At 45.3% G+C, this 26474-nt stretch overlaps 1 protein-coding gene across 3 annotated transcripts; it reads right to left on the minus strand.

The window, feature by feature from the left end:
- Positions 1-1969: 1969 nt before the first annotated feature.
- Positions 1970-20284, minus strand: MACIR (macrophage immunometabolism regulator). Of its 3 annotated transcripts, none has more exons than XM_032096860.1 (2): positions 16045-16367; positions 1970-3090 (listed from the first exon to the last, which is right to left on the minus strand). In XM_032096860.1, exon 2 carries the CDS (start codon positions 3067-3069, stop codon positions 2446-2448), a length of 624 nt encoding a protein of 207 aa, XP_031952751.1. In that variant the 5' UTR covers positions 3070-3090; positions 16045-16367; the 3' UTR covers positions 1970-2445. The 3 variants fall into 3 exon arrangements, with proteins under 3 accessions (XP_031952751.1, XP_031952752.1, XP_031952753.1); XM_032096861.1 differs by lacking the exon at positions 16045-16367 and adding an exon at positions 8845-8951; XM_032096862.1 differs by lacking the exon at positions 16045-16367 and adding an exon at positions 20129-20284 and having other exon boundaries at positions 2343-3090.
- Between the last annotated feature and the right edge of the window lie 6190 nt (positions 20285-26474).

Below are 26474 nucleotides of genomic sequence, written 5' to 3' on the forward strand. Positions count from 1 at the left end.
GCCTGCCAGGGTGGCAGAGCCATTTGCGGTGGGGGAAGGGGGGAGGGAGATTCCATTCTATGGGCGATAGCCTGAGGCGGTGCTGCGGATAGCTGCGTTCCGCCAGCGGCGAGAGGGGCAGACGCTGGCGGGGGGCGTGACGCTTGTTCCGTGCCCCACGGTGTGTGCGCGGAGCTCTGCGGGACCGGTCCCGTGCTGTACCATGCTTGCTCCGTGGGTGCGGGGGGGGGCAGCGGCGGCGGGGCGGCTCGCTGGGACGGGGCTGCCGCGCTGGGGGGTGGGGGGGGCAGGACCGCGTGGAGCAGGGACGCGGCAGGAGACTGCGACGCGGCAGGAGACTGCGACGCGGCAGGAGACTGGGACGCGGGGGCGTGGGACGCGGTGGGTGGGGGGGGTCGGAGGCACCGCGGGCCGGTGCGAGAGGGGGAAGGATGGTGTCGTGCGGGGAGGGTTGCGGGATACCAGGGGCGCAGGGAGACGGGGCTGGGGGCGGCTCAGAGGCATCCACGCCGGGGAGGGAGGATGAGTCTGGGATGGATCCCGCGTGCGCTGCCTGGGGGGTGACAGCGGAACCGGGGGGGCGAGCAGGGGGGGGCCGGACACGGGAGGACCGCCGGGAACAGGGGATCGGGGAACGGAAGTGGGGGGGGCCGGCGCCCCTGCCGGGCCAGGGCCGGGGCAGCTGGCTGGGTCCGCGCTCTGGCTGGCCACTACCGGAGGCGGAGGGGGGGGTGGGAGGGGGGAAGGGCAGAGAAGGGGTTCGGCTGAGGGGGGGTTTTCGCACAACACGTTTTCACCAGTAAATGAAATAAACGAAAGAATTTTGAAACTGAGAGGTTTCCCAAGGCTTGAGAGGAATACAGTTTGTTCCCCACACTGTCCCAGAACGGATCAGAAAGAACAGAATCGGTGTTAGCTTCAGGGAAATTTAGAGATATCCAATTACTGAAAGATTTAAGATTTTTCTTAGAAAGAACACCCTTACAGAATTTCAAGTCAGATTTTTAAGAGAAGAGTCAGGAGAAAGGGGTATAAGTCTCTCTCAGATTGGGAAAGGCTGGGTTTAGCTTGCCTATGTCCCATTTTAGCTCCTCCCTCAGCAGAAAAAGAGAAAAAAAAAACCAAAGTAACTTAAAATGCGCGCAAGAGGAGAGCAGAGCCCCAAGTTTAAACTTACAAATCCCGTTTTCTGGTGGGGCTGGCTCCTGGAAAGGTCTGCTGAGGGGATGGTCTGGCAGTTCGATCCTCAGGGACTTTGTCCTAGGTGGGAGATGAGGGACTCGAACTGTTCCCGTCCGAAAGGCCTGCTAAAACGTAGGTCTGTCTTCAGAGGAGCAGCACACGAACGGCTGGTTCTGTCTTGGCGATCAAGACGCAGCTCGGGCCAGGTCCAGGTTCCAGGATCCAAGGCTGTTTGGGCGCCAGTTATTACAGCTGGTGGTGGGGTCCGAGGCTGTGACCCAGGAAGAGATGACCGGTCCAGGGAGATGGTCCCGAAAGGAATCGCCTGCCCGGGGTCCGGTGTCTTCCTCTCAGCTGCTGGCAGAGGAGCCCTTGCAGAAGCTGTCAGCTCTTTAGTGATATCAGCTCGTGATTCCAGCTCAGCTCTGCAGGGCAGCCTCCAGGCCAAACCAGACCAGAGAGAGAGACGAGAGGACCCGTATGGCTGGTTCCGCACGAAGGTAGCTTTATTGTGGGTTCCCTCCGGCGAAGGGAAGGCCAGGGATGAGAGCTCTCTCCTCTACAGAGGCAAGCTGGTCTTCTTTTATAGGGATACAGGGGATCAGCAAGGGGACCAATGGATTACAGAGGGTCTGGGATAGACCAGTGGGTTACAGAATGATCTGCATAGGGTCTCCCAAAGGATTGTGGGTCTACTTTTCCTCACCATGACTCAAAAGTCCTTTCCAGGGAGTCCTGCTGGGCGATTGCGAAATCTCTTATCTCAGCAGACATCCCTCCAGGGCAGTGGCTGGGCATATCCCACATTTTATTACAGAAACAAAAAAGTAGAAGCAAAAAACCTCCTCGAGTACTTATCCAAGAGCAGTTTCTAACATCAAGCCAAAATTAGCAACAACCAAGCAGACATCACCAATTTTTCAGTGCTGAAATACTGTAAATACTAGATCTAGCTGTACCAAAAAAAAAAAAAAAAAAAAATCCCAAAAATCAAAAGCTTTTTTTTGTTAAAATATGTCCAAAAAAAGGTCCACCAGCTGCAGTCAAATCTGCATCAGAAGCTGCTTGCTCAGGAAAGATTTCTCTCTCCAATTATTTGTAACACATTGCATTGCTAAGACTGTATTCAAATAAATTCCCTTCTGATAACACTGAGCTGATACAACCACCTACAATGTGGACAGTCATGTACACAGTACAACAGTGGATTTTTGCAGCAACAGAGAGAAGGTAAGAAACCATTTCTAAATTTGAGATGATAGCTCATGTACTATTCCTTGCAAACATACGATCCCCTCTAAGAGTAAGGTGTTGGAGCTGGTATTGTAGCACTTCCGTGTCAGCAGGTTCCTTAATGCTCATTTTGTCTAAATTGAGGTAGTCCAGGGATTTGGAATGAGCCCTTTTACCTTTCAAAAGACAGAGAGGCAGGGGACCATGAAATGCCTTGTAAGGTTCATATGGTAAAGCTTTATTGTATTTATCCCCTGAACTGGGCATCCGTCTCCTTCTCCTTCCATTTACTGCTGGGATCTCATATGGCTGGTAGTACCTACTTCTAGTTTTGTACAAGCGCGAGGAACGTGGAAGTCCTGAATCAAGATGTTTGGAGCCCAAGTTCGGACCAGATTCTCCTTTATTCTCTTCACTTCCCGTACACTTATGGGCTAATTTTAGCAGCTCCTCTCCAGTTGTGAAGCCAACCAGGTAGTTAGAATCCATGTGAAGGATCTGATATCCTGAGACTGTCCGCCGCATTGGTGAGCAGGGGGTGCTGGAACAGCGTGGCTTTTCTCCTTCCATCCTGCCTGCACAACTCACCTCTGCAAGGGGCACAGGGAAATTGGAGAGGGCAGTTCTGGACTCTCCATTCACATCAACTTCCATTTTAAACACAAAGCTTTGCTCCTAAAAATAAAACAGAGCTTGGTCAGAAAATGCAACACAAGGTGCTCAGAGAGGACCACAAAAATGGAATTTTGTATTACCCACAAGTCATAACCAATACTTGCCTATTCAGCCTTGTCTTACCTCTGCAGGGTGTCACATAACAGAACTATCACCAACATCTGTCTTTCAAAATTATCTTGGGTGGGTTTTTTAATAAAAGATACTATAAAGATACTGATAATTCTTAATAGCTAAAAACATACTTGAATACTACCATACACAGAAGTGGATCATCTCGCCAGATAATTTTTTCAGCCTTTTGGTGCATTTGATTCCTTGTAGTCCCTCACCTCTTGCAACATCTACATCCATTAGCAGATCCATAGCACCTTCCCCTGGTATTTACTGCATAATTTGTCTATTGACAATAATCTTATTAAACAAAGCTTTCAAAAAACCTGCCTAACAGATACCACCTCGTTCAGACCGCAGACCAGACCTGATCTCCTGAGTGTACTGCAGTGCTTCCATCTTCCAGATGTGCAGACAGCTTGCTTTAAATTCAAAGAATGGCATCCTGGCTGTTCCACACCTGTCTGATTAGGTCATCAGCAATCGTCACCCACTCCTCAAGAAAATTCACCTATCACTTATTCACAATCAGCCAAACACACACTCTTTTATTCTAATAGGATTCTAATGTATTTCTAACAAAGTATACCGTGTTTAATGAATATAGCATTAGATTCTTATAAGCATCTTAAGAATACGCAATATTTATTTGTTTTTTTCCTATTTCTCTTGGAAACAGACTATTTTACCCTTCCCTCACAACTATTCCAAACACATTATTTGGTGCCTTTACAGACGCAAGTGCTCACTACAAGCTATTACCACCTCTAACATGGAAACGTATGGTCACCATCACAGCAAGTATACACCAGTAGATGCTAGAACACTGGGAAGCCTTCTTCTCATTTCTATTTTCAGCATCACATGGACCGTTTCAGTGACACTGCTACTTCACAAAACAGAAAGGTCACATTTGTTTCCAAATCCATGCTTTCTTCATTGTCAGACTGTCACCTTTGCTCTAAACTGCAGCTCACGGCTCTGTAGTCAATATAGTTCACCAAAAAATTCAGCAGAGCTATGTCATGTTTAAAGGCAACAAGACTCAAAGGAACGAATGTTAGCATCTAAGTGTTAAGCAGAAACAATTCTGAAATTCATTATACGTCACCCTAAACTACATTCAAAAGCTCAATAATATTTCACAAATAAGACTGACTTAAAACGTTCTTCCAAGAGTTTGCAAACTTTTAAAGCTACTACTTGCTGCCATTTTGAGGCTTAGAACATCACAGGCCAAGTAGCAAAGACAAACAAGGAAATACTTTATTCCATCTTCTGCAATTAGATATTACCGCAGGCCTGGTTCCTACGGTATATCACCGTGTCCCGCAGCCATAGGGAGGAGGAGGAGGAGAAGATCCAGCAGGCAGGAATTGTGCAGCAAGACTGATTGATTTAATTATTTTACAAACTCTTTTATAGACTTTTTTTTTTCATAGTCTAATTGGACAAAGGATCAGCCACCCCTTGGGGTGACTGGCTAAAATCCTAAAACATCCATTGTCAAAATACTTTCCTACTACACCATAAACAAGACTTTCCAAGGTTGCAGGTGGCTTGGTTGTTTACATAACTCTGCTACCTCTTCTGTGAGAGAGAAAAGTCTCTCATGGACTTAGAAAATAACAAGAAAATCCTCGCTAACAGCATTTTTGTACCTACAATTCCCCCTTTTTGTTTTATAAGATAACAACTCTACTATTAATCCTAAATAGAAATCTACATCAGTTATTAATTCTAAATATGTCCTTAAGGCTTTAACTATCTGACTCCATAACAAGAAATTTAAAGTTCAGTCTCTGCTGGTGGAAGAACCATCCGCCCGATGGTTGACATCTTGGTCATCATCAGAAGAGTCATTGGGCTGATGATCTACATTCTGGTTGCCATTTGGATGGTTGGCGTTCTGGTCATCATTTGGAGGTTGCCTGTTCTGCCTCTGGTGCCGTAGGTCAGGGCGAACACCGTACCCCCAGTACGCCGTACCCCTGGGGTAGCCACCGTACCCCAGTATCTGTGGAAACGCAAGCATACCCACAACCCCAAACGTTAAGCTCATGTGGGCCTTCCCACTGGTTAGTGAGCAAATTCCGCACCCAGACTTTTGCCCGGGGCAGTTGTCTCTCGCCTGCAGACTGCAATGAGAGAAAATGATTCAGAATAACGGGATTATTTGAATTTTGTGGTACTGTAAGGTGATTAATTGTATACAAAGCTTTTGCTAGTCGGCTCTGTGGGATTTCTCCATGCATTCCCCCTTTTTGTTTTTCCAAAACACGCTTCAAGGTACCATGAGCGCGTTCGACAATGGCTTGGCCAGTAGGAGAATGTGGGATACCAAAGGTATGGTCTACACCCCATAGGTGTAAAAACTGCTGCGTTTTCTCCGAGGCGTAGGCAGCACCATTATCGGTTTTCACAGAAGCTGGCACGCCCAGGACTGAGAAAGCCAATTTCCAATGGGCAATGACATCACGGCCCTTCTCTCCAGTGTGAGCAGTAGCCCACATAGCCGAGGAGAAAGTGTCAATAGACATGTGCATGTATTTAAACCGGCCAGATCTGGGGATGTGCGTTACATCCGTTTGCCAAATCTGCAAGGCTTTTAGCCCTCTGGGGTTTACCCCCGCTGGCAAAGGCGCAGCGAGTCCGTGACAGTCAGCACAAACGCTGACAATGTCGCGCGCCTCGGTTGGCGTTAAATGGAACTGCTTCTGCAGGATATGTGCACTTCGATGGAAGAAACCGTGCGATGCCTTGGCTTGTGCAATTTTGTCAGGCTGAGGCCCTACCCACGCAGGGTTGGCCAGCATGTCAGCCCTGGCATTGCCTTCTGTTAGAAACCCTGGTAAATTGGTGTGGCTTCGAATGTGCAGAATGTAATACGGATGCACTCGAGCCTGAATTGCAGACCACAAGGTTTGCAACAGTGAAAACAGAGCCACATTGTTCACCTCCTTCAGAAGTGAACAACCTAAGCATTGGGTGATATCTGCTACATAAGCAGAGTCAGTAACCAAATTCAAAGGTTCCTGAGAGAATCATTGAAAAGCCATAATAACAGACCTTAATTCAACTAACTGAGTAGAGTCTGACTCGGATTGGTGTGTTAATCAATCACTGAAAAGGCAGTGTAGGATACTGTGCGCCCTTACGCACAGTGACCACTGCTAAAAATTTGTCCCAATCCGTTCGCCCCAAGCTGCCAACACATCCCGCCCCCAAAGGTTAAGGGAAGTGGTACTAACATAAGGCCTAATTGTAGCTGTGTGCCCCTCTGAATCCTTCACCACCACAGGCCGTTCGCTTAAATAGCTCTGTGTGGTTCCTCCTAATCCTGCGATGGCCAATCCCACCGGGGCTAAAGGCCATGAGGGAGGCCATGCAGAGAAGGAGATGATCATTACATCAGCACCCGTATCAATCAAATCTTGAAGCTGAGTCCGGGGCGGATTTAAAATTAATTTAGTTCTGTTTGAAGCATAGGTACGTGCTCTGGTAACCAAAAGCAATCAACTTGGAAAAGTAACCATGCAGAAGGGAAGGAGTCAGCAGTTCACTGCAGAATTATTACCCTCACTGCAAACCAGTACAAAGGAAAAATCACAGCAGAAAGCCTTCAAGCCAGCAACCCCCAGCCTAGTACTTCAGCCTGAAACTGCAGAACTCCCATTCTGTGCTGCAGTGTGAAAAACAGTATTAAAACCAATCTGTCAGACATTCGAAAGCAACGGCAGCATCAGAAGCTGGTGCCACAAACATCAAAAGCTCAAGGGAACAGCACTACTAGCTGGTGACAGGAATGAATGGCCAGCTCCATAAGCAAAGGTCCAAAACAACTCAGCATGTATGTGTTCAGCTGTTCCTTCCCAAGACTTTTAATGCCACTTATTCAAGCGGCATACGGCTTCAACGTGATTTATATCCTTATCTGGGAAAAAAATAAAAAAGACAGAAGGACATTAACTAGAAGACTTCTATGAAAGAAAATAGAAAATAATTTGAGATTCACAGTGAGTGTAGGTACCATCACCTACGAACAGATATTTAAAACCTTTTGACGGTATTTTTAGGACATTTCTATGGTTATAAAACTTCCGTTATGTTCACTGCTGTTTAGAAGTATAAGCTCATCAGTAATTCCCAGCATCAATTATAATACTGGAAAAAACAGTACTTCAGTTTAAAAAAATTACTTCTTCAGATCACAGCTAGCTTGTCTTCTTGCCTGTCAAACAGAATGACAACAGAGTGATGCCAATTCAAGGCAATTTGTAATTAAAGATTATTACTGAATCTAAGCAAGGAGACTAGGAACAAGATGGCATATCCTTTGCCACCGGCCCACATATTAAAAAAATACAGAAAATAACTGAAAATAGCAGTTACCAAGAGAATTCATTTGACCAATACCCACCAGAATGGCATCCAGAACAGAATTCACTTCAATGAGATTTTACAAGATTTTATCAATTCTCTTTGTATATTTAAACCAGGCCCTCCATATAAAGTAATCAGACCCAATCCAATACAGATTAACACTGAGAAAATTGTCTCAAACATAGAGCAGAGGAATAATGAAGATAAATACTACATTAACTACTAAAAATCACTGTATGACCTCAAAGAATACATTAATATTCTTGGGATAGTTCTTTCAGTGCAAAACCATCAAAATTTCCACACTTCACAAATATAAAGGCTTTCTGATTATTGAATCTTTCACAAAGTTGTCAGATATCATTCAAATCCTTTTCATAACACGGGACAAATGAAAAACAGACATGCACGACACATTAGTACCTGGTATGACAATATATGCATCCTCTATCATTTACTGGTGAAATGACTTATCGCCATGTGCCTCGTTGCACTCAAAATCGTGTGTTTGAGTTTTTTCCCCACTCATGTTACTACTTCTTTTATATGTATTACTTACTGTGTTTCTGAGGAGAGAAATGCAACTTACAAAATACGAACTTTAATTACTCAGTATTTAAAGACAAAGAAAGATGAAGACAGGTTTCCCTTGATACTCCTATACTTTGTAGAAAGTCTGCATTATCTTGGAACCACTGTAAGTTACTCTTAACAAAATAACTGGTTCTCTGTAATTTCGCATTTCTGTTGTTAATTATTGCCTCAGCTAAAATGTGATTTGACAACATGCCTTTTCTTTTCCATAAGCATTGAATTTCTGTCCATCCAGTAAAAATATTTTCTTTTTAAGAACTGATTTTTCCCCCTAGGTGCCAAGCCTGTAGGCAATACTATTAGTTAAGAATCACAAAGATATGTCACATTGATAAAATGATTGTAATTCCAGCAATGCTTACCTGTTAAACATCAGGAGTAAGTGAAATCACCTAGCATGTGTGAAGCTTTTAATTATTTCAATTGTCTATTTGTGAAGGGTAAAAAATAAGGACTACATCCTTCTCCTTGCAGTCTGAAGGGAATAAATTTTTGCTGTTCCTAACAAGAAATTCCATACTACTCTAAGCTGATGAGAATGGAGGCAATATGAAATTGTTGCACCACGTAAGACAACATTCAGATGGAGTAACAACTAAGTGTACCACTGATTTACTTCCTCTAAATTACATGCAAGAAAATGAAATTATGCATAAGACATACACTATAATCCTACAATATTGCAGCTGGTGGTTGGGGTCCGAGGCTGTGACCCAGGAAGAGGTGACCGGTCCAGGGAGATGGTCCCGAAAGGAATCGCCTGCCCGGGGTCCGGTGTCTTCCTCTCAGCTGCTGGCAGAGGAGCCCTTGCAGAAGCTGTCAGCTCTTTAGTGATATCAGCTCGTGATTCCAGCTCAGCTCTGCAGGGCAGCCTCCAGGCCAAACCAGACCGGAGAGAGAGACAAGAAGACCCGTGTGGCCGGTTCCACACAAAGGTAGCTTTATTGTGGGTTCCCTCCGGCGAAGGGAGGCCAGGGACGAGAGCTCTCTCCTCTACAGAGGCGAATTGGTCTTTTATAGGGATACAGGGGATCAGCAAGGGGACCAATGGATTACAGAGGGTCTGGGATAGACCAGTGGGTTACAGAATGATCTGCATAGGGTCTCCCAAAGGATTGTGAGTCTACTTTTCCTCACCATGACTCAAAAGTCCTTTCCAGGGAGTCCTGCTGGGTGGTTGCGAAATCTCTTATCTCAGCAGACATCCCTCCAGGGCAGTGACTGGGCATATCCCACAACTCCCCCTTCTGTATTTATTAAAAAAGCATTCCCAGCAGCCTTTCTGCAGCAACGTAGGAGGCAAGAGAACATAAGTAACACAGTAATAATTACAATGAATACCCACAGAGCTCCCTTAATCAAAGATGCAATCCATCCCGTTATTCTCCATCGTCCAAAAAGGTCATTGACTACTTTTAGGTCATCAAGGCTGTGGTGAGGACAGCATCAATGTAGACACATTTCATCTTTGGGCAGGGATGGGGCTTCTGAGAGGGAATACAAGCAAGATTTGTTAGCTTTGTGGTGAGAGGGGAGGTTTTGGATTTTAGGGAAGTTTGACAAGGGTTGAGGGAAGGGGATGTTCTGGGGTAACAAGGGGTGATAACATATAAACTAGGGATCAGTTTTCCCAGGCTGTGTCTGGCCTATGGCTTGACTTTTTGCTGTAGCTTCTTGTTCAGCTTTCTGTTTCATCTGCTGCCGTGTGGTGGGACGATCTTTTTCCTGGTTGGTGGGCATCTGGCGACGTTTTCGTCTCCATGCCGAGCTGGTCTGGTTTTGTGGAGGTCCTGTATTTGTCTCAGGAGAGTTCTTGGTGTTTGAGGTAGCAGTGTTTGTAGGGCCTAAGTATGGTTTAATACTTTTTCCCGGGAACCACTTCGGGCCAGATGGTAGCTGGACACAGGCGTAGCCTCTCCCCCAGGTAATCAACTGGAAAGGCCCAGAGACCTGGTATGTTTCAGGGTCCTTCACCAGCACTGGTGGCTTCTCCGTGAGCTTAGCTCGGGTTGAATTTGAGAAGTGGTGGAGTACTGGGGCGTCAGGCTCTGATGAGGTACCATTTAGGAAGTTAATGCCATAGAGAGCCTTACAGAGTCTTTCAACAGGAGACAAGATTTCTGTTTCTCTCCGTTGCTGGTTGAGGACTCTTTTGAGGGTTTGGTGGGTCCTTTCTATGATGGATTGTCCTGTGGGATTGCTAGGTATGCCTGTCTTGTGTTTTATTCCCCATTGGTTGAAGAAATCTTTTAACTTGTGAGAGGTGTAGGCAGGCCCATTATCTGTTTTGATTTCTTCAGGGACTCCTAGGGTGGCGAAGGCAAGGAGAAAATGCTTGATGACGTGGATGGCACTTTCTCCTGCATGGGCTGACGCAAACACTGCCCCAGAAAATGTGTCAACTGACACGTGCACGTATTTGGATCTCCCAAAGGATGGGAAGTGGGTTACATCAGTTTGCCACAATTGGCAGCTGTTCAGACCACGGGGGTTGACTCCGGTACCCATAGATGGTATTTGGTAGTTCTGGCAGTTCGGGCACGTTGCAATGATAGCTTTTGCTTGATCTTTTGAAAGCCTGAACATTCTGACGAGTGCAGGAATGTTTTGGTGAAAAAATGCATGTGACAACTTTGCCTGGGCAAAGATGTCAGGGACGTTTGCAGTCTCTGCTGGCATGGCCAGTGCATCTGCTCTCCTGTTCCCTTCGGCAATGGGACCAGGGAGGTCAGTGTGTGACCTCACATGCATAATGTAGTAAGGCTGTTTTCTGTGCGAGATTAAATGGATTAATGTAGAAACCAATTGGTATAATTTTTGGTTGGAGACCTCCTTTAGAAAAGCATGTTCAGCCCTCATAGCTACACCAGCGACATAAGCCGAATCTGTGACCAGATTAAAAGGTTCATCTTTAAACTTCTCAAAGCTCTGACAACAGCTGCTAATTCAGCAATCTGTGGGATCCCTCTACTATTTGGATATCAGATTCCCATTTCTGGGTATTGGGCTGTCTCCATGTCATGACAGACCGATGTGACGAACCATCAGTAAAGACGGTCAGAGCTTTAAGAGGTTTCCTACTTTGGATTAATTTTGGAATCAATTTAAAAGCTGCTTCACGGTAGAAAAGTCTATGTTTTGGCATGTGGATGGAAGTTTGACCTGTGTAGCTATCGAGGGTGAACTGGAGGCTCTCATTGGTCTGGAGCAAATGCTTCAGATCTCCAGTGGTCAATGGCAAGTATATGCATGTGAACTCACACCCTGCAAGAGAGCGGAGACGAGTTCTGGCCTTTTTTATTAAATGAGCCATTACTTCTTGGAAGGTGGTTAATCTCTTTGTAGGTTGATGGCTTGTGAAGACCCATTCAAGTATCAGCAAAGGGTCTCTGAGTTGAGGGTCCCATTGGAAGATCAGTCCATGGAAATGGGGAGCTTTACCCAAAACTGCAAACTGAAGAGGCAGGCTGCGTTCAACGCAATGGGCTTGGCATGAAGACAGGGCTTCTTGAACTTTAGTGATGGTATCTCGGGCTTCAGGTGTGAGGACGCATGGAGAGTCCAAGTCTTTGCTGCCGTGGAGGAGGTTGAAGAGGGGATCGAGGTCTTCATTTGTGACTCCCAGTAGAGGGCGTATCCAATTTATGGATCCACACAGGCTGTCTTAAGTCCCTTAGGGTTTTAGGGTCCTTTTTGATGGAGAGTTGCTGGGGTACGATGGTTCTCTCACGGATCTGGAGGCCGAGGAAAGTCCATGGGCTGGAGTGCTGCACTTCGTCCTCACGAATCTCGAACCCTGCTTCTTCTATGGCTTCAATTGTCTTTTTAAGAGTTCTGTCCAAGTAAGTTTTTTCTGACGCACAGATTAGTACGTCATCCACATAGTGGTAAATGATTGCTTCTGGAAACAGGCTCCTGATGGGGGATAGAATGTGGGCGACGTACCACTGGCAGATGGTTGAGCTGTTCTTCATGCCTTGTGGGAGGACGAGCCAATGGTATCTTCTGAGTTGGGCTTCATTGTTAAGAGAGGGGATGGAGAAGGCGAACCGTGGTGCGTCCTGGGGATGGAGCGGGATGTTAAAGAAACAGTCTTTAATGTCTATGATGGCCAGCAGCCAGTCTCGGGGCAGCATTGATGGTGATGGCAGGCCAGGTTGGAGGGGGCCCATGTCTTCAATGACCTCATTGATCTCTCGTAGGTCATGGAGTAGTCTCCATTTGTTTATGCCGGGCTTTTTCAGTACAAAGACAGGGGAATTCCAAGGACTTGTAGTCTCAGTGATATGACCTTTGGCAAGTTGCTCTTCCACCAGGGCTTCCAGAGCGCTGAGTTTATCAAGGGGCCACTGCCTTGTCCATTTTGGGTTGTCAGTCTTCCAGGTGAGCGGGGGAGTAGATGGCAGCGCGCGTTTCTCAGCGGCCCCAGTCAGAAATCCTGGCTGGGAATGGTGAGGGTAGCACCCTACTGGGATAGAAGGTCTCTGCCCCACAAGGTGATGGGGGCTCTTACCACAAATGGTCGGGTGGTCGCTATCTTGCCCTCAGGTCCTTCAATTACAACATTTCGTTTGCTCCTCATGGATACTGCAACTCCACCAATCCCGGAGATCATACCTGCCACTGGCTCCAGTTCCCAATTCCCTGGCCACTCGGAGCAGGCGATGATGGTCACGTCTGCTCCGGTGTCCAGCATCCCTGGGCGGTAGACCCTCTCTCCTTTACAGAACAAGCTGCACTCGATGGTCGGTTTGTTTGAGCCCACGATCTCTATCCACATTGCTGTAGGATTGAGGGGAAGCTGTTCTGGGCGGTTCTGTGGAAGTAAAAAGGCTTGAGCAATTGGTGTTCCCTGTGGGAGAAAGAAAGGTGTGTCCGTGCAGCAAAGCTGGACAAGAATCTCTTGTCCAGGGTGCACTGTTTGTATCTCAGGTAATACAAAGAGTTGTTCTGGACCATGGATGGTATCACTTAGGATAAGAATGTCCCATGGGCCGTCATGCGGTCCATACTTTCCTGTGGGAATACGATAAAAACGCTTGTCAACAAAGTTAATTGGCAGTGATGTTACCAGTTGGCGTCTGGTTCCCATCGGTAGCGCTCTGTGTGTTGGATCCTTCTCATGTGTTCTGGGATTGACGGGGATGATGGTGCCGGGCGAGGTCCAGCTGTCCGCTCTCCGTGGTCCGATGTGGAGTTCACAGCTGTGGTGGGGTAGCATGGCCTTTGATTTGTTGTCTGGGCGCGGGGCCTTGACACCACGCTCCGATAGAAGTTTTTTGGACGCTGCTGGTGCTGTTGCTGTCTCTGGTGCCTTTGGTAGGCGGCACGATGGTCCTGGGTGGGTGACCTTTGTGGGCAGTCCTTTATAAAGTGTCCAAGTTCGCCACAACAGGAACAGGGGGCATTCTCCTTAGAGACTGCTGCAGCAAATGCACTGGAAACTCCTCTGTGATGCCTTTTACAACTGCTTGGGTCATTGTGTTCTCTGTGGATGTGTGTCTAGTACAGGTCTCTATCATTTGTTCTATTGTGGGTTCTGTGTCCATGGGTAGGGCCTTCAAGATATTCTTACATTGTTCGTTAGCATTTACCATGGCAAGTTTGCCCAAAAGTTCCTTTCGTCCATCCGGACTTTCTATCTGTTTTTCTAAGCTAGCTTTCAAACGATCAACAAACTGAATGAAGCTTTCATTTGCTGACTGTTTGATGTTAGAGAAATATTGTGTAGGAACAGAATCATCAGGGGTAAGAAACAGCGATGTCTTAGCTGCAATAGCTATGTCTTGTAATGCTACTTCAGGTAAGGTTGTAGCTTGATCTAAAGGTTTTTGGAGGTCACCTTCTCCAGCCAGTTGTTCTATTGTCCAATCTGTCTGATTAGCATCTTTAGCGTAAGTGTCAGACAGTGTTTTTAAATGTCTTTTCCAATGCCTTTCCCATAACATATATTCGGCAGGGGAAAGGATGCAGTTAATAATGTTTTTAATATCATGTGGTACTAATGTATAGGCAGAGAAAGTGGCTTCCAATAAGTTTCTAAAGAAATGTGACCCTCTCCCATGGTCTTTTGCTGCCTTGCTAAGCTCTTTGATTTCTTTGTATGGGATAGGCTCCCATGTTTTTGTAGATGGACCACCCCTCCTCCCTCTCCCTATAATGACTGGAAAAGCTGAAATTTTCTGAGCCAACTCCCAATCCCCCTCCCGGTTCGCTTCCCTGCGTATCTGTGCCCATCGATCTTCAGATTCAGAGTCAGAGCTGCTGCTACTGTCATCTGAACAGGAGGAACAGGCTGTGGCAGGGCGGGGCTGGGACACAGGGGGTGTAGCGCGGCGTTTTTGAAATGCCAGCTCTGCTTTACCCAGGGCGGGAATGGTGGGAGGTCGGGGGTTGTTTGAGGGGTGGGAAGGGGTCCTGTTATGGCAGCATGTGGGGGGAGAGGTTGTACAGCAGGAGGTCGTTTGTGGGGCAGGTTACAGGTAGTTCTGGTTTCGCAATTCCATGTGGAGTCGGGGTGGGCGATAGGAGGGTGGGGGGGGGCAGTAGGCTCTAGCGCAGCAGCAAGGGGAATGGGGATTGCGCAAGAACCCGGAGTAGGGGGAGGGGGGGGTGCAGGGAGAGGGGGAACATCAGCAGGGATTGTGCAAGATGCAGCTGGCAGGGGGGAGAGCGGGTGTGCCGGCGCCTGCCAGGGTGGCAGAGCCATTTGCGGTGGGGGAAGGGGGGAGGGAGATTCCATTCTATGGGCGATAGCCTGAGGCGGTGCTGCGGATAGCTGCGTTCCGCCAGCGGCGAGAGGGGCAGACGCTGGCGGGGGGCGTGACGCTTGTTCCGTGCCCCACGGTGTGTGCGCGGAGCTCTGCGGGACCGGTCCCGTGCTGTACCATGCTTGCTCCGTGGGTGCGGGGGGGGGCAGCGGCGGCGGGGCGGCTCGCTGGGACGGGGCTGCCGCGCTGGGGTGTGGGGGGGGCAGGACCGCGTGGAGCAGGGACGCGGCAGGAGACTGCGACGCGGCAGGAGACTGCGACGCGGCAGGAGACTGGGACGCGGGGGCGTGGGACGCGGTGGGTGGGGGGGGTCGGAGGCACCGCGGGCCGGTGCGAGAGGGGGAAGGATGGTGTCGTGCGGGGAGGGTTGCGGGATACCAGGGGCGCAGGGAGACGGGGCTGGGGGTGGCTCAGAGGCATCCACGCCGGGGAGGGAGGATGAGTCTGGGATGGATCCCGCGTGCGCTGCCTGGGGGGTGACAGCGGAACCGGGGGGGCGAGCAGGGGGGGCCGGACACGGGAGGACCGCCGGGAACAGGGGATCGGGGAACGGAAGTGGGGGGGCCGGCGCCCCTGCCGGGCCAGGGCCGGGGCAGCTGGCTGGGTCCGCGCTCTGGCTGGCCACTACCGGAGGCGGAGGGGGGGGTGGGAGGGGGGAAGGGCAGAGAAGGGGTTCGGCTGAGGGGGGGTTTTCGCACAACACGTTTTCACCAGTAAATGAAATAAACGAAAGAATTTTGAAACTGAGAGGTTTCCCAAGGCTTGAGAGGAATACAGTTTGTTCCCCACACTGTCCCAGAACGGATCAGAAAGAACAGAATCGGTGTTAGCTTCAGGGAAATTTAGAGATATCCAATTACTGAAAGATTTAAGATTTTTCTTAGAAAGAACACCCTTACAGAATTTCAAGTCAGATTTTAAGAGAAGAGTCAGGAGAAAGGGGTATAGGTCTCTCTCAGATTGGGAAAGGCTAGGTTTAGCTTGCCTATGTCCCATTTTAGCTCCTCCCTCAGCAGAAAAAAAGAGAGAAAAAAAACCCAAAGTAACTTAAAATGCGCGCAAGAGGAGAGCAGAGCCCCAAGTTTAAACTTACAAATCCCGTTTTCTGGTGGGGCTGGCTCCTGGAAAGGTCTGCTGAGGGGATGGTCTGGCAGTTCGATCCTCAGGGACTTTGTCCTAGGTGGGAGATGAGGGACTCGAACTGTTCCCGTCCGAAAGGCCTGCTAAAACGTAGGTCTGTCTTCAGAGGAGCAGCACACGAACGGCTGGTTCTGTCTTGGCGATCAAGACGCAGCTCGGGCCAGGTCCAGGTTTTCCAGGATCCAAGGCTGTTTGGGCGCCAGTTATTACAGCTGGTGGTGGGGTCCGAGGCTGTGACCCAGGAAGAGGTGACCGGTCCGGGGAGATGGTCCCGAAAGGAATTGCCTTCCCAGGGTCCGGTGTCTTCCTCTCAGCTGCTGGCAGAGGAGCCCTTGCAGAAGCTGTCAGCTCTTTAGTGATATCAGCTCGTGATTTCAGCTCAGCTCTGCAGGGCAGCCTCCAGGCCAAACCAGACCGGAGAGAGACGAGAGGACCCGTATGGCTGGTTCCGCACGAAGGTAGCTTTATTGTGGGTTCCCTCCGGCGAAGGGAAGGCCAGGGAGGAGCTCTCTCCTCTACAGAGGCAAGCTGGTCTTCTTTTATAGGGATACAGGGGATCAGCAAGGGGACCAATGGATTACAGAGGGTCTGGGATAGACCAGTGGGTTACAGAATGATCTGCATAGGGTCTCCCAAAGGATTGTGGGTCTACTTTTCCTCACCATGACTCAAAAGTCCTTTCCAGGGAGTCCTGCTGGGCGGTTGCGAAATCTCTTATCTCAGCAGACATCCCTCCAGGGCAGTGACTGGGCATATCCCACACTACAAGCCTTAAGAAAATGGATGAATTTACATTACTGAATTAATAAAAGCTACTGCAGTTAACTTCAGAATGTAATGTAAAACAACAGCCTACAAAATAACTAGTAAAGGGTCTGTGTATGGGGGGGCAGGGGGGGGAAGGGTGGTGGTGTTCTTGTCAACAGGTAAATTATTAAGCCATTCAGCTACTCAGTGTACCAGGCAATAATACCACATGGCTTACATAAAACTAGGATTGACAAAATGTTCTTTTTAAAAAGATGAGTACATCAATTTCTACCAATACGTTCCTACTTCAAGTTGCAGTAACCATTTTTAAAATTCTTGTTATTAATGCAATTTTAAACAGAAAACTATTATGATCCAGAAAACCACCTTTTAAAATTGAAGACAGTCACAAGTGCACTACTGAGGAACCACAACTAGCAACACAAGTGACTAGCTCAGACCAGATCAGCATGACAGAGCATACAATTTACAAAGAAAAGAGACAGATGGAATGCCAAGAGTCTGACCAGACTAATGAATTTTGTATAAGCAGATGTAGCAAGCAGGAAAAGCGAAAGAAAATAGTGGGAAAGAAGGCCATTTAACTCTTAACATCTCTCTGACAAGCAATACTAGATGGAAGTGTTTAACAGACAGTAACTTCTCTGAAATATTTAGTCTTCCACAATGCGACTCCCTTGCTGGACTGAATCACAGACAAACAATTCCTCTTCACTTGGTCAGTAAAATGATGCTCCGGGAGAGCATAAGGTGGTTGTTTACCATCCTGACTCATAAAAAAATGAAACAGTGAGATACATGTAAAGAAGTTGATACATATTGTAAAACAAGTAATTTTTATTCTTTTTTGGATTAGTAAGTAAAAGAATGTTTCCCTTATTTCTGTATGCAGCTATGCATTTTTACTTTTTGATCTTCCATCTTTTCATCAACTAAAATCTAAGTTTCATTTCCGAAGTTCTTCTAATTTTCATGTTAGCCCACGTGGGAAGACACCCAACAACCTGACTTGTCAACAAAAAACTAAGCTGCCTTTTAAAAATAAGAGGTAGAAACAAACAAGCAAAAGCAGAGTGGTTTAAGTATTTCAGGTTTCACCAAATAAATACTGATTTCTTTTCTTTAAAAACCAAAGTGGGACTACGGGTCTCCACTGTTTTTGTGTTAGAGAAGAAATTCATGTTGGGTAGTATTCTATACTTACAAGTCTGACGGTGCCGCTCTGGAGACATTATTTTGAAATTATCAGCCTAAATCATACTATATTCAGCCTGTGACTACAAACAGCTATTCAAAGAAAGATACTTTAAAAAAAGACCTACTCACAGATATTATGAAAAATATGTTTAATCAATGCAATTTAGTTTTTTCATTTTTTTTAACCGAAGCACTGTAAGTCACTAGTTCTTCATCCTAACTTGCTACGATCTGCAGCAAATATTTAGATATTTGGTGGAAAGGCTTCACATTCACTTATACTATCCACATTGCTGAAGGTCACTTTCTCAAGCTCACTAGAGTAATGTATGTAAAGGCTTTAAAGTTTTGCTGTCTGCCTGCTTCTCAAATGCTCCTTCTCTTACTTAACATGCTGCTTAAAAACAAGTGGACTGAAAAGTATGGAATAATAATTAATAAAAGCCCAACAGTACATGCAGTTACAGTAAATTTCTATTACACTTACAACTAGTGCAAACAGAAGTCTTCCTTCCGGAACACTCAGAACGTTGTGACTCATCTGACTTTGCCATAACATACCACATTTGCATATGATTATATATGCCCAGTGGCCAAGCCAGCAACATAAGGCTGGTCAGAGAAGAGATTGTAGAGAAAGCCACACTATAATGTCAGTACTCTTACTCAAGAGCTTAATTTCAGCGATTGCACTGCTACTGCCTCATTTCCCTGTGCTTCAAAGCCACTGAGAGAACCACCCTCCTCCATCTTCATTATCCTAACAAATACTCTTCCTCAACGGGGAAAAAAACCAACTGAAGCAAGCACACCCAGCCAGATGGAATATGGTTCAAAATACACCCAGAACAGGAGGGTGGTGGGAGGAGCAGCTTTCTGACATCGATTCATTTCTGCATGCAGCTATGTATGCACACACGTATGACATCCTGGCCCACTCTAGAGAACACAGTAACAAAGACATGTTTATAAGAAACATTTGTTAGTGTTCATCATTTTCTGTTTTCTTTATAATAGATAATACATTTATGCTAGGCAAAATCCCTATATAAAACAGCACATAAATAATATATACAGAGAATTAAAATCTGAGATTGTTTTCCTGCATTCTGCAGACCACTCAAAACAGCACTGATACTGCTCAGAGATACTCTCCCAGTAAATGTGTATAGACAGACCTGGCAAAACATGCCTGCTAATAAACTAATGCAGCTTAGCAAGTTTCATACTCTGTGAAGTAACACGTTAATGCACCTTTGAGAGCACAACAGCAGTCAGTGAGCATCACAGGCCAAACCCTGAATATTTAGACAAAACTCTGAGTTTCCATCTAGTCTTCACTAAGCAAAATTTATTACAAAGAAATATAAAGTTACCCACAGAAGGCTGTGCACTAGTGTACGTTCTTACTGCCAGAATCAATAATAAGGTCATATTCAAGTTTATCACTTGCCTGAAAGTATGGGGCTGCCAGTGGCTTTAAGCTGCAACTGAGGAGATAGTTATGCATACTAAATACATATAGACACTAATACTAGATATAGCTGGTAACAGGTAAATTCTGGGCTTTTCCACCGCTTACACTGTCACCCATCGGGTGCCACGGAGAGCGCACAGCAGCAGCTCAGCGCAGGCTCCAGGCCCTGCATGGCAATTCCCTGGCTTTCCGGCACACACGGCGATCGCCACCAGCATCCTGGTCTCCTTCCACGGCTGCCGGGCAGCTCCTGCCTTGCTCCTCCCTACCGGCTCAGCCCCTCCGCACCCGGGGCCGCAGGGCGGGAGCCGGGGCCTGCAGGAGCGCGGGGCCGCCGCTCACAGCACGGCACCTAGCGCTGCCCGGGCACGGACGGCCGGCCCCTCAGCCCGCGGGCCCCGCGGCCGCTGCGAGCGGGCACAGGCACCGCCGCTCGCGGGAGGCCAGGTCCGCACCCTGCGGCTCCCCAGGCCCCACCGCCCACCCCGCACGGCTCCCGCCCCACGGTCCCTCCCTGGGCCCATCCCACTCCGGGAGCTGACGGCCGGGCCAGAGGTCTCGAGGCCGGGGCTTCATTCCCGCCCGCTCCTACCTGCGGCCCGGTGCGGCCCGCGCGGCAGCGGCTGCCAGGGGCGGCGTGCAAGGCGCTCCGCTTCCCCGGGCCCGCTTGGCGCCGGGCTGAGGGCGGAGCGCGGCGATGGCTCCGTTCGGTGCATCCCGGCCGTTCCGAGCTCCGCCTCCCTCCCCGACCCGAGCCTCGGTGTCTTCCACCAAACCCACCTGTCCCGAGCCTGGCTTAATAAACGTTAGTCCCCCCGTGCAATTTCCCGTCGTACACAGCTGTAAGAATGGATCAAGTCACCATCTCTTGGTGACTTTCTCATCACGGGAATATCACCCACCTCCGTGGTATTTCCACGCAGCCTACAAAGTTTGAATGCTGACTAGATAACAAACCTTTAGTAATGGGTTTTGCCAATAACCAATTAGATCATTTCTCTATTGCATTTTGCCGATCAAGCAAAGATGCTATTACTGCAGCGAACCTAGCAAACAATTGCATAACTTGGCTTCTGCAAGTTAAAGGGAAGAGGAAGAAAAAGTGTGATGTCGTAGTCCTCTTTTTCCAGCTCTACCACACAGATCTTAAGCTAGGTTTTGTTTCTGAAGCTGGGTCTTTAAGGACACGCTCTTGAACACGCAGCTCAAGTTTATTACTCTCATTAGGAAGACATGGATGACCCCAATACAAAGGCCACGTTCTGTTCTCCCTTTAGTCCCAATGGTCATGCCAAGAAAGTTGCACGTGAACTGGTCTCCAATTGCGTCAAAGGATGTCGGTATTCCATACGCACCCAGTCTAACCACTGTGCTCCCAAATGCTTCTGGAATGGGTGTTTCTTGGAAATTCTCAGCTAGAACAAACAACAAAGAAACAAAACGCTAAGTTTTACAAGGAATTTTAATTACAGGCTCTGCAAGTCCTTAATAGTCATTGGGTTTGTGTGAAAAACACGGGTCACAATCTTGATGATTTAATACATTTATTAAACACTGAACCAATTAACTGAAACACATACGATTGGAAACCTCTGCAGCAGTCTGCCTAGCACAAAACAAAACACAGCGCTCAACACACAGACACGACCAAACGCACACCCACACCCTCGCGTTATACATTTTATACCCAAAGCCCCGCCCTTAGACCGCCCACTGCTCCACCCACCAAAGTCTTTGGGATTGGCTAATTGATGTCTTGGGTATCTTGAAATGTTGAATCCCTGCAGTTATTAATGAGCAAACAACCAAGTCCATTAACAAGCCATCCTAATTATAATCAACTCCTTCCCTCCCACCGATTAATTCTTTATTGAATGCGAAAACCACATCCCAGAATTCATTTATAACAGTTTGCAAGATCACAGAAGTGTTCTAAGAACTAAATTAATAAATTTAGCACAACATGGGGAATGTATCTGGTCAAGCAGTAGTCTAAGAAAAGGAACCTGTAGTGTAATTCAGGGGCATTATGATGCTCCATGTTGCTGACAGTACACAAACCCCTTTGCTTCATATTGACACCTGTAATACAAGCTTGAGTGGGAAATCCCATCTTCCTATGTTGTCCTGAGGTATAAATGAGGCTGGCTGTAAGATCTTGTGAGTTAGTGTATCACAGCTTTCTCCCAATGAACATCCTCCCAACAACTTCTGCTCTTCCTGTCAACTGCATTTTCAGTCAGACTCTGAAATGGAGTTCCAAGGAGCAGAGGGCAGGCAGCAGTAGTTACAGACTTTAGGAGACAACAGGGGATGATCATAAATGCTTGGGGATGATCATAAATGTGTTCTGACTACATAAATGTTTAAAAGAAAACGTGTTTTACAGATTAGCAGTCCTGTCCCATCATGTGTTCCCCTCCTCCCTCCAGATATTTTAGTATTTAATTAGCTGTAAAATTAACTAACATTTATCACACTGACAGAATTAACATGGTACAAAACTTTTAAATTCCTAGGCAGAAAAAGAAAGGCAGATCCTGAAAACATCTCCTAAAGCTAGTACTCAAATTCCATACCAAATACTTGAAAATGAACCTACCATTTCCTAAATCCCCATCATTTACAAAGTTTTGCATTTTCAATGCAGTCATGCTGTTAAGATTTTCCCAAGATAAACTACTGTATTTCATTGGTTTTTTGGTATGTTTATCCAGGCATCCAAGATTTTATATGGAAAATGAAGATTCTTTAGAAAACTCGGGCTTTGTTTTCCCAGGTAAGATCTGATTAACTTTTTATGTCTGCCGTAACACAGAACAAAAGAGACCATTACAAGCCATTTTCTCTGCATCATCCTAGCCAGAACATGAAGCACCGACATCTCAGAGTGTCTGTGCTCATCAGTAGCTTCCCACATCAATGACAGTCAGTTGGAATGACAATACAAAACAATTTATAAGTAAACACAATATTAAAGATAAAATACACAGAAAACGGCTTAATTTCTATTCTTCTCTTCAAGCTCTTCCTGATTTATTATCCTTAGAGTGCTTTTATAAAAGGCTTATTTCTCTCGCTATTCCTATATTCCATATTTGTACATTGGAAACTGCTATGGTGTTTTCAGCATTAGTGAAGTTCTTAAATTGATCAGCTGAAAGCTGAACAATTTAGAGAATATTTACTCAGTGTGTTTCTTTGGTTCTCTGTAAATGGATTTAATTCCAAAGCTTAGTCAGACAAACATTTTTATTAAATACTCACTTTCCTTTCCCTTATGAAGAATTGTAGCCATTACTTTGAAAATCTGATTTTTGCTGGAAATCCATAGCCACATTCAGGATAAAAACAAGGTACTAATTTGAGAAGGGGCAGGGAAGAGAAAAGCAGCTCTGAGGGTATGGCTGATGTGGCAGAATAACAGTATACTGGAGAAAAAAAAAGGAATATTTTTATATTAAGAGACAAAGAAAGAAGTATTACCTATTGCCATATAACTTGCAACTTTTGCCATCCAAACTCAAAAGTCATTTAGTCATATCTTAAAGGACTATTTGGCTAAGTTAAAAACATTACAGTGAAAATCTACTTAAAACCTAAAGAAAATTTCTTAAGAACATCACTTAATAAAATCCCATCTTAATTTTTTTTATATAACAAAAAATAATTTTAGTAAGTGTGAAAAGCATTACTTATTGGGCCAAATTCACTTTTTTGCCTAATTACTCTGATTTCAGCTGGAATAATGGCTGTTTAAGCAAGGCTGAATTTTGTCTGATGGACACAAACGCAGGAAATATGAAAAAAGTGGTGGGTTTAGAGCTTTCTGCATTTTGCAGATCTTCAGTTAGTACCAGCTCTGATTCAGAGCAGCTGAAAGCAATGAACAAAATGATTTAACATAGTAAGACACTCTGTCCTACACCATGAGATCTAAAAGTTACTGGGAAAAGGAAGTGAAGTTTTGGACTAGTCTTTAATAAAATCTGCACTTAGTGTGCACATGTATAGGAAGAGGCAAAGAAAATACTTGCCAGTGTTGCTGTAGGTCTGTTAACTGAACCTAAGGAAGTTTATCAAAGTCAAAACTGTACATTGTTTAGGAGCAAGAGAAGTGATGAGGACATCTGCACCTGGACCTGGTTGCTCACAGAGTTGGTGCAGTCTCCATCCTTCAAGGCTCTCAAGCCCAAGGCAGATTAAGTGACCTAGTCTGGTCTCACAAATGACCCTGATTTGAGCAAGACATTGGATAACAGTCCTCCTGAGGCCCTTTCCATCCTGAGTTACTGTGTGTTCCTATGATCCTTGTTTAACCTAACTGCTTTTGGGTTGAATGCATAGCCTATGTTGAGGCTAAAATGTATGGCAATTAAGAATAGAATAGAATAGAATAGAATAGAATAGAATAGAATAGAATAGAATAGATAGAATAGAATAGTTCAATTGGAAGGGACCTACAATGATCACCGTAGTTTAACTGCTTGACCATTTCAGGGCTGCCCAAATTTAAAGCCCGTTATGAAGGACTTTATCCAGATGCCCGTTTTTAAGGCACCGACAGGCTCAGGGTATCAACCACCTCTCTAGAAAGCCTGTGCCAGGGTTTGACCACCCTCTCAGAAAAAAAAAAAGCTTCCTAATGTCCAGTCAGAACCTCCCCTGATGCAGCTTTGAACCATTCCCACACACCCTGTTGCTGAATTGCAGGGAGAAGAGCTCAGCACCACTTCCCCTCCTCTGGGAGCGGAACAGAGCAATGATGTTGCCCCTCAGCCTCCTTCTCTCTAAACTAATCAAACCTCACCACTCCTTGCAGAACAGACCTCCCAGCCCTTCTGCCTGCTTGGTTGTCTTCCTCTGGATGTCTTCAGGTGCCTTGGCATCATTCTTAATTTTTGCGGGCCAGAGCTGCACACAGTTTTAGCCTGTACTTACTTACTCATAAATAATACTGAAGCAAAAAAAGGCAAGAATCTCCAGGTTTTTGCTTTTTCTATTTCAAATACAATGTCATTTCAGTCTTTTGAATTCTTTTGGGTTTTTTCCTTTGTTTTCCTTTCTACTTTTCAGTATTTGCAACTTCACATGTTCTGTGCAACTGCTCTTTAAAAATGTCTAGAGTCTCTTAGTTTAAATTCATAAAGTTCAAAATACTTTCCAGAGCAGCCTTTTAAAATAATTTATGGAAGCTTTACATGTAATTTTAAAGTCTAAATATATTCCGAGCCGTCATCCAAAAGGGAAATGAAGAAGCTATCAAGAGTCTGAAGACAAGTAAGACAGGAAGTCTGAACGGACTTATACTCAGATTTTAAAAGATTCACGTTTTAGTACTTGTGTTAGTATTATTTGTACGCAACAAATAATCTTACTAAATAAAGGAGCAGTTATTCCTTCTTCTGGAGAGATGAAATAGGATATTTAGTAAAACAGGTGTACCCAGACCAAAGAAGCATGTCACCCAATTACGTTGTCTTCCCTCGTCAGTGACTTTTCTCTCTTTGACTGAACAGGATGGAGATCTGTAAATTCTAATTTTTTGAACTCTGGATTAGAAGTCTATTTCTATATACTGCATTCATACATTGTGTGGCACAGTGACAACTTTTTAATCCAGTCTATTTTTTTTTTTTTTTTAAGCAAGTTCACTTTAGAACTGTTTTTCTATCAAGGTAGAATTTAAGCTTCCTGTAAGGTCTTTTTTACACTAGCTTCTACCTTTTATGATATGGATGTTCTCTGTATTTAGTACATTCTCCTCCTCCTAGGCCCACATTTGATGCCATTCACACACTCACACATTCTCTTTATACATAAAATATTTAGCCTGTTTTTTTATTCAACATCTGTTTTCCATAGTAATACTCTGGACTGCTTTGGTGTTACACCAGTTCTGTATTTCAGAGCACAAGATGGTTGTTTTTAAGGCTAAGTGAGGGAATCAAAAAATTAGTATGTAAAAATACTCAATGAAATTTGTCCTCCTCACAAAAGCATGCAAAATGAAAACCATTATTTAGAAAGAAAAATAAAAGAAACATGAACTACTAATAGAAAGTACACTTCTTTTCTTACACTGCTTCTTGTAGACTTGACTTTTTGCAAAGTTTTTGCTATTTTTTCTTTATAAAGTTACTCATGAGTCTGTCAAAAATAAAATTGCTGTAAACTGATAAAGAAAAAATACACGAAATATAAAGGAATATTATGCTTCCATCTATGTTAGATGACAGAAAGTAGTCTTAAATCCATACATTCTGCCACTTGTCTATTGCACTGAAATGTGTTTTAAAAATCTTTGTTACATCTCTTCTGCCATCATCCTTTGAACTGTTTCTGCTGATATTGTTCAATGTATGATCATTATTTTTGATATACTATTATATAATAATATGTATAATTATTTCTTGTATGCATATGTCCCTAGGCTTGATTATATGATTTTCTACAAAACTGAACTGTGGAAGCACATCTGCTTTCCCTTAACAACTTCTATGTGCTTGGATAATTACATAACTGAAATTTATTTATTAAAATAAAGAATCATACAACATAAAACAGTATTTAAATTAATTTTACGAGTTTTCACACACTTTTTTTGGTTTGGTCTGTTTTGTAATGACGCTTCATTTTTGAAGAAATGCTAAGCTAAATAATTACTTAAACTACATTGCAGGGTGATAGTATTTTGGGAGTTACACTCATATTTGACCACTGATTTTCTGTAACCATGTTCTCTGACCTCTGTCAAATCTGGTTGGAATAGGATGTACAGTTCAAAAAGTTTGTGAGAGACAGTGCTATTGCATAAAGAAACTGAATTAAAAATAGGTTCAAAACTGTGCAGTCCATGTTGTGTCCTATTGTCAAGTCTCGATAGGAAGTAGAAGAGCACTCACCGTGGTTCTGTATTTGACATTACCATTCTGGAA

The sequence above is a fragment of the Corvus moneduloides genome, chromosome Z, assembly GCF_009650955.1.
Source record: "Corvus moneduloides isolate bCorMon1 chromosome Z, bCorMon1.pri, whole genome shotgun sequence".
In the NCBI taxonomy this organism is placed as follows: domain Eukaryota; kingdom Metazoa; phylum Chordata; class Aves; order Passeriformes; family Corvidae; genus Corvus; species Corvus moneduloides.

What these genes read in the sequence shown, in the direction of transcription:
- MACIR (XM_032096860.1), bottom strand. Translation starts at nt 3,069, where the DNA reads ATGGAAGTTGATGTGAATGGAGAGTCCAGAACTGCCCTCTCCAATTTC.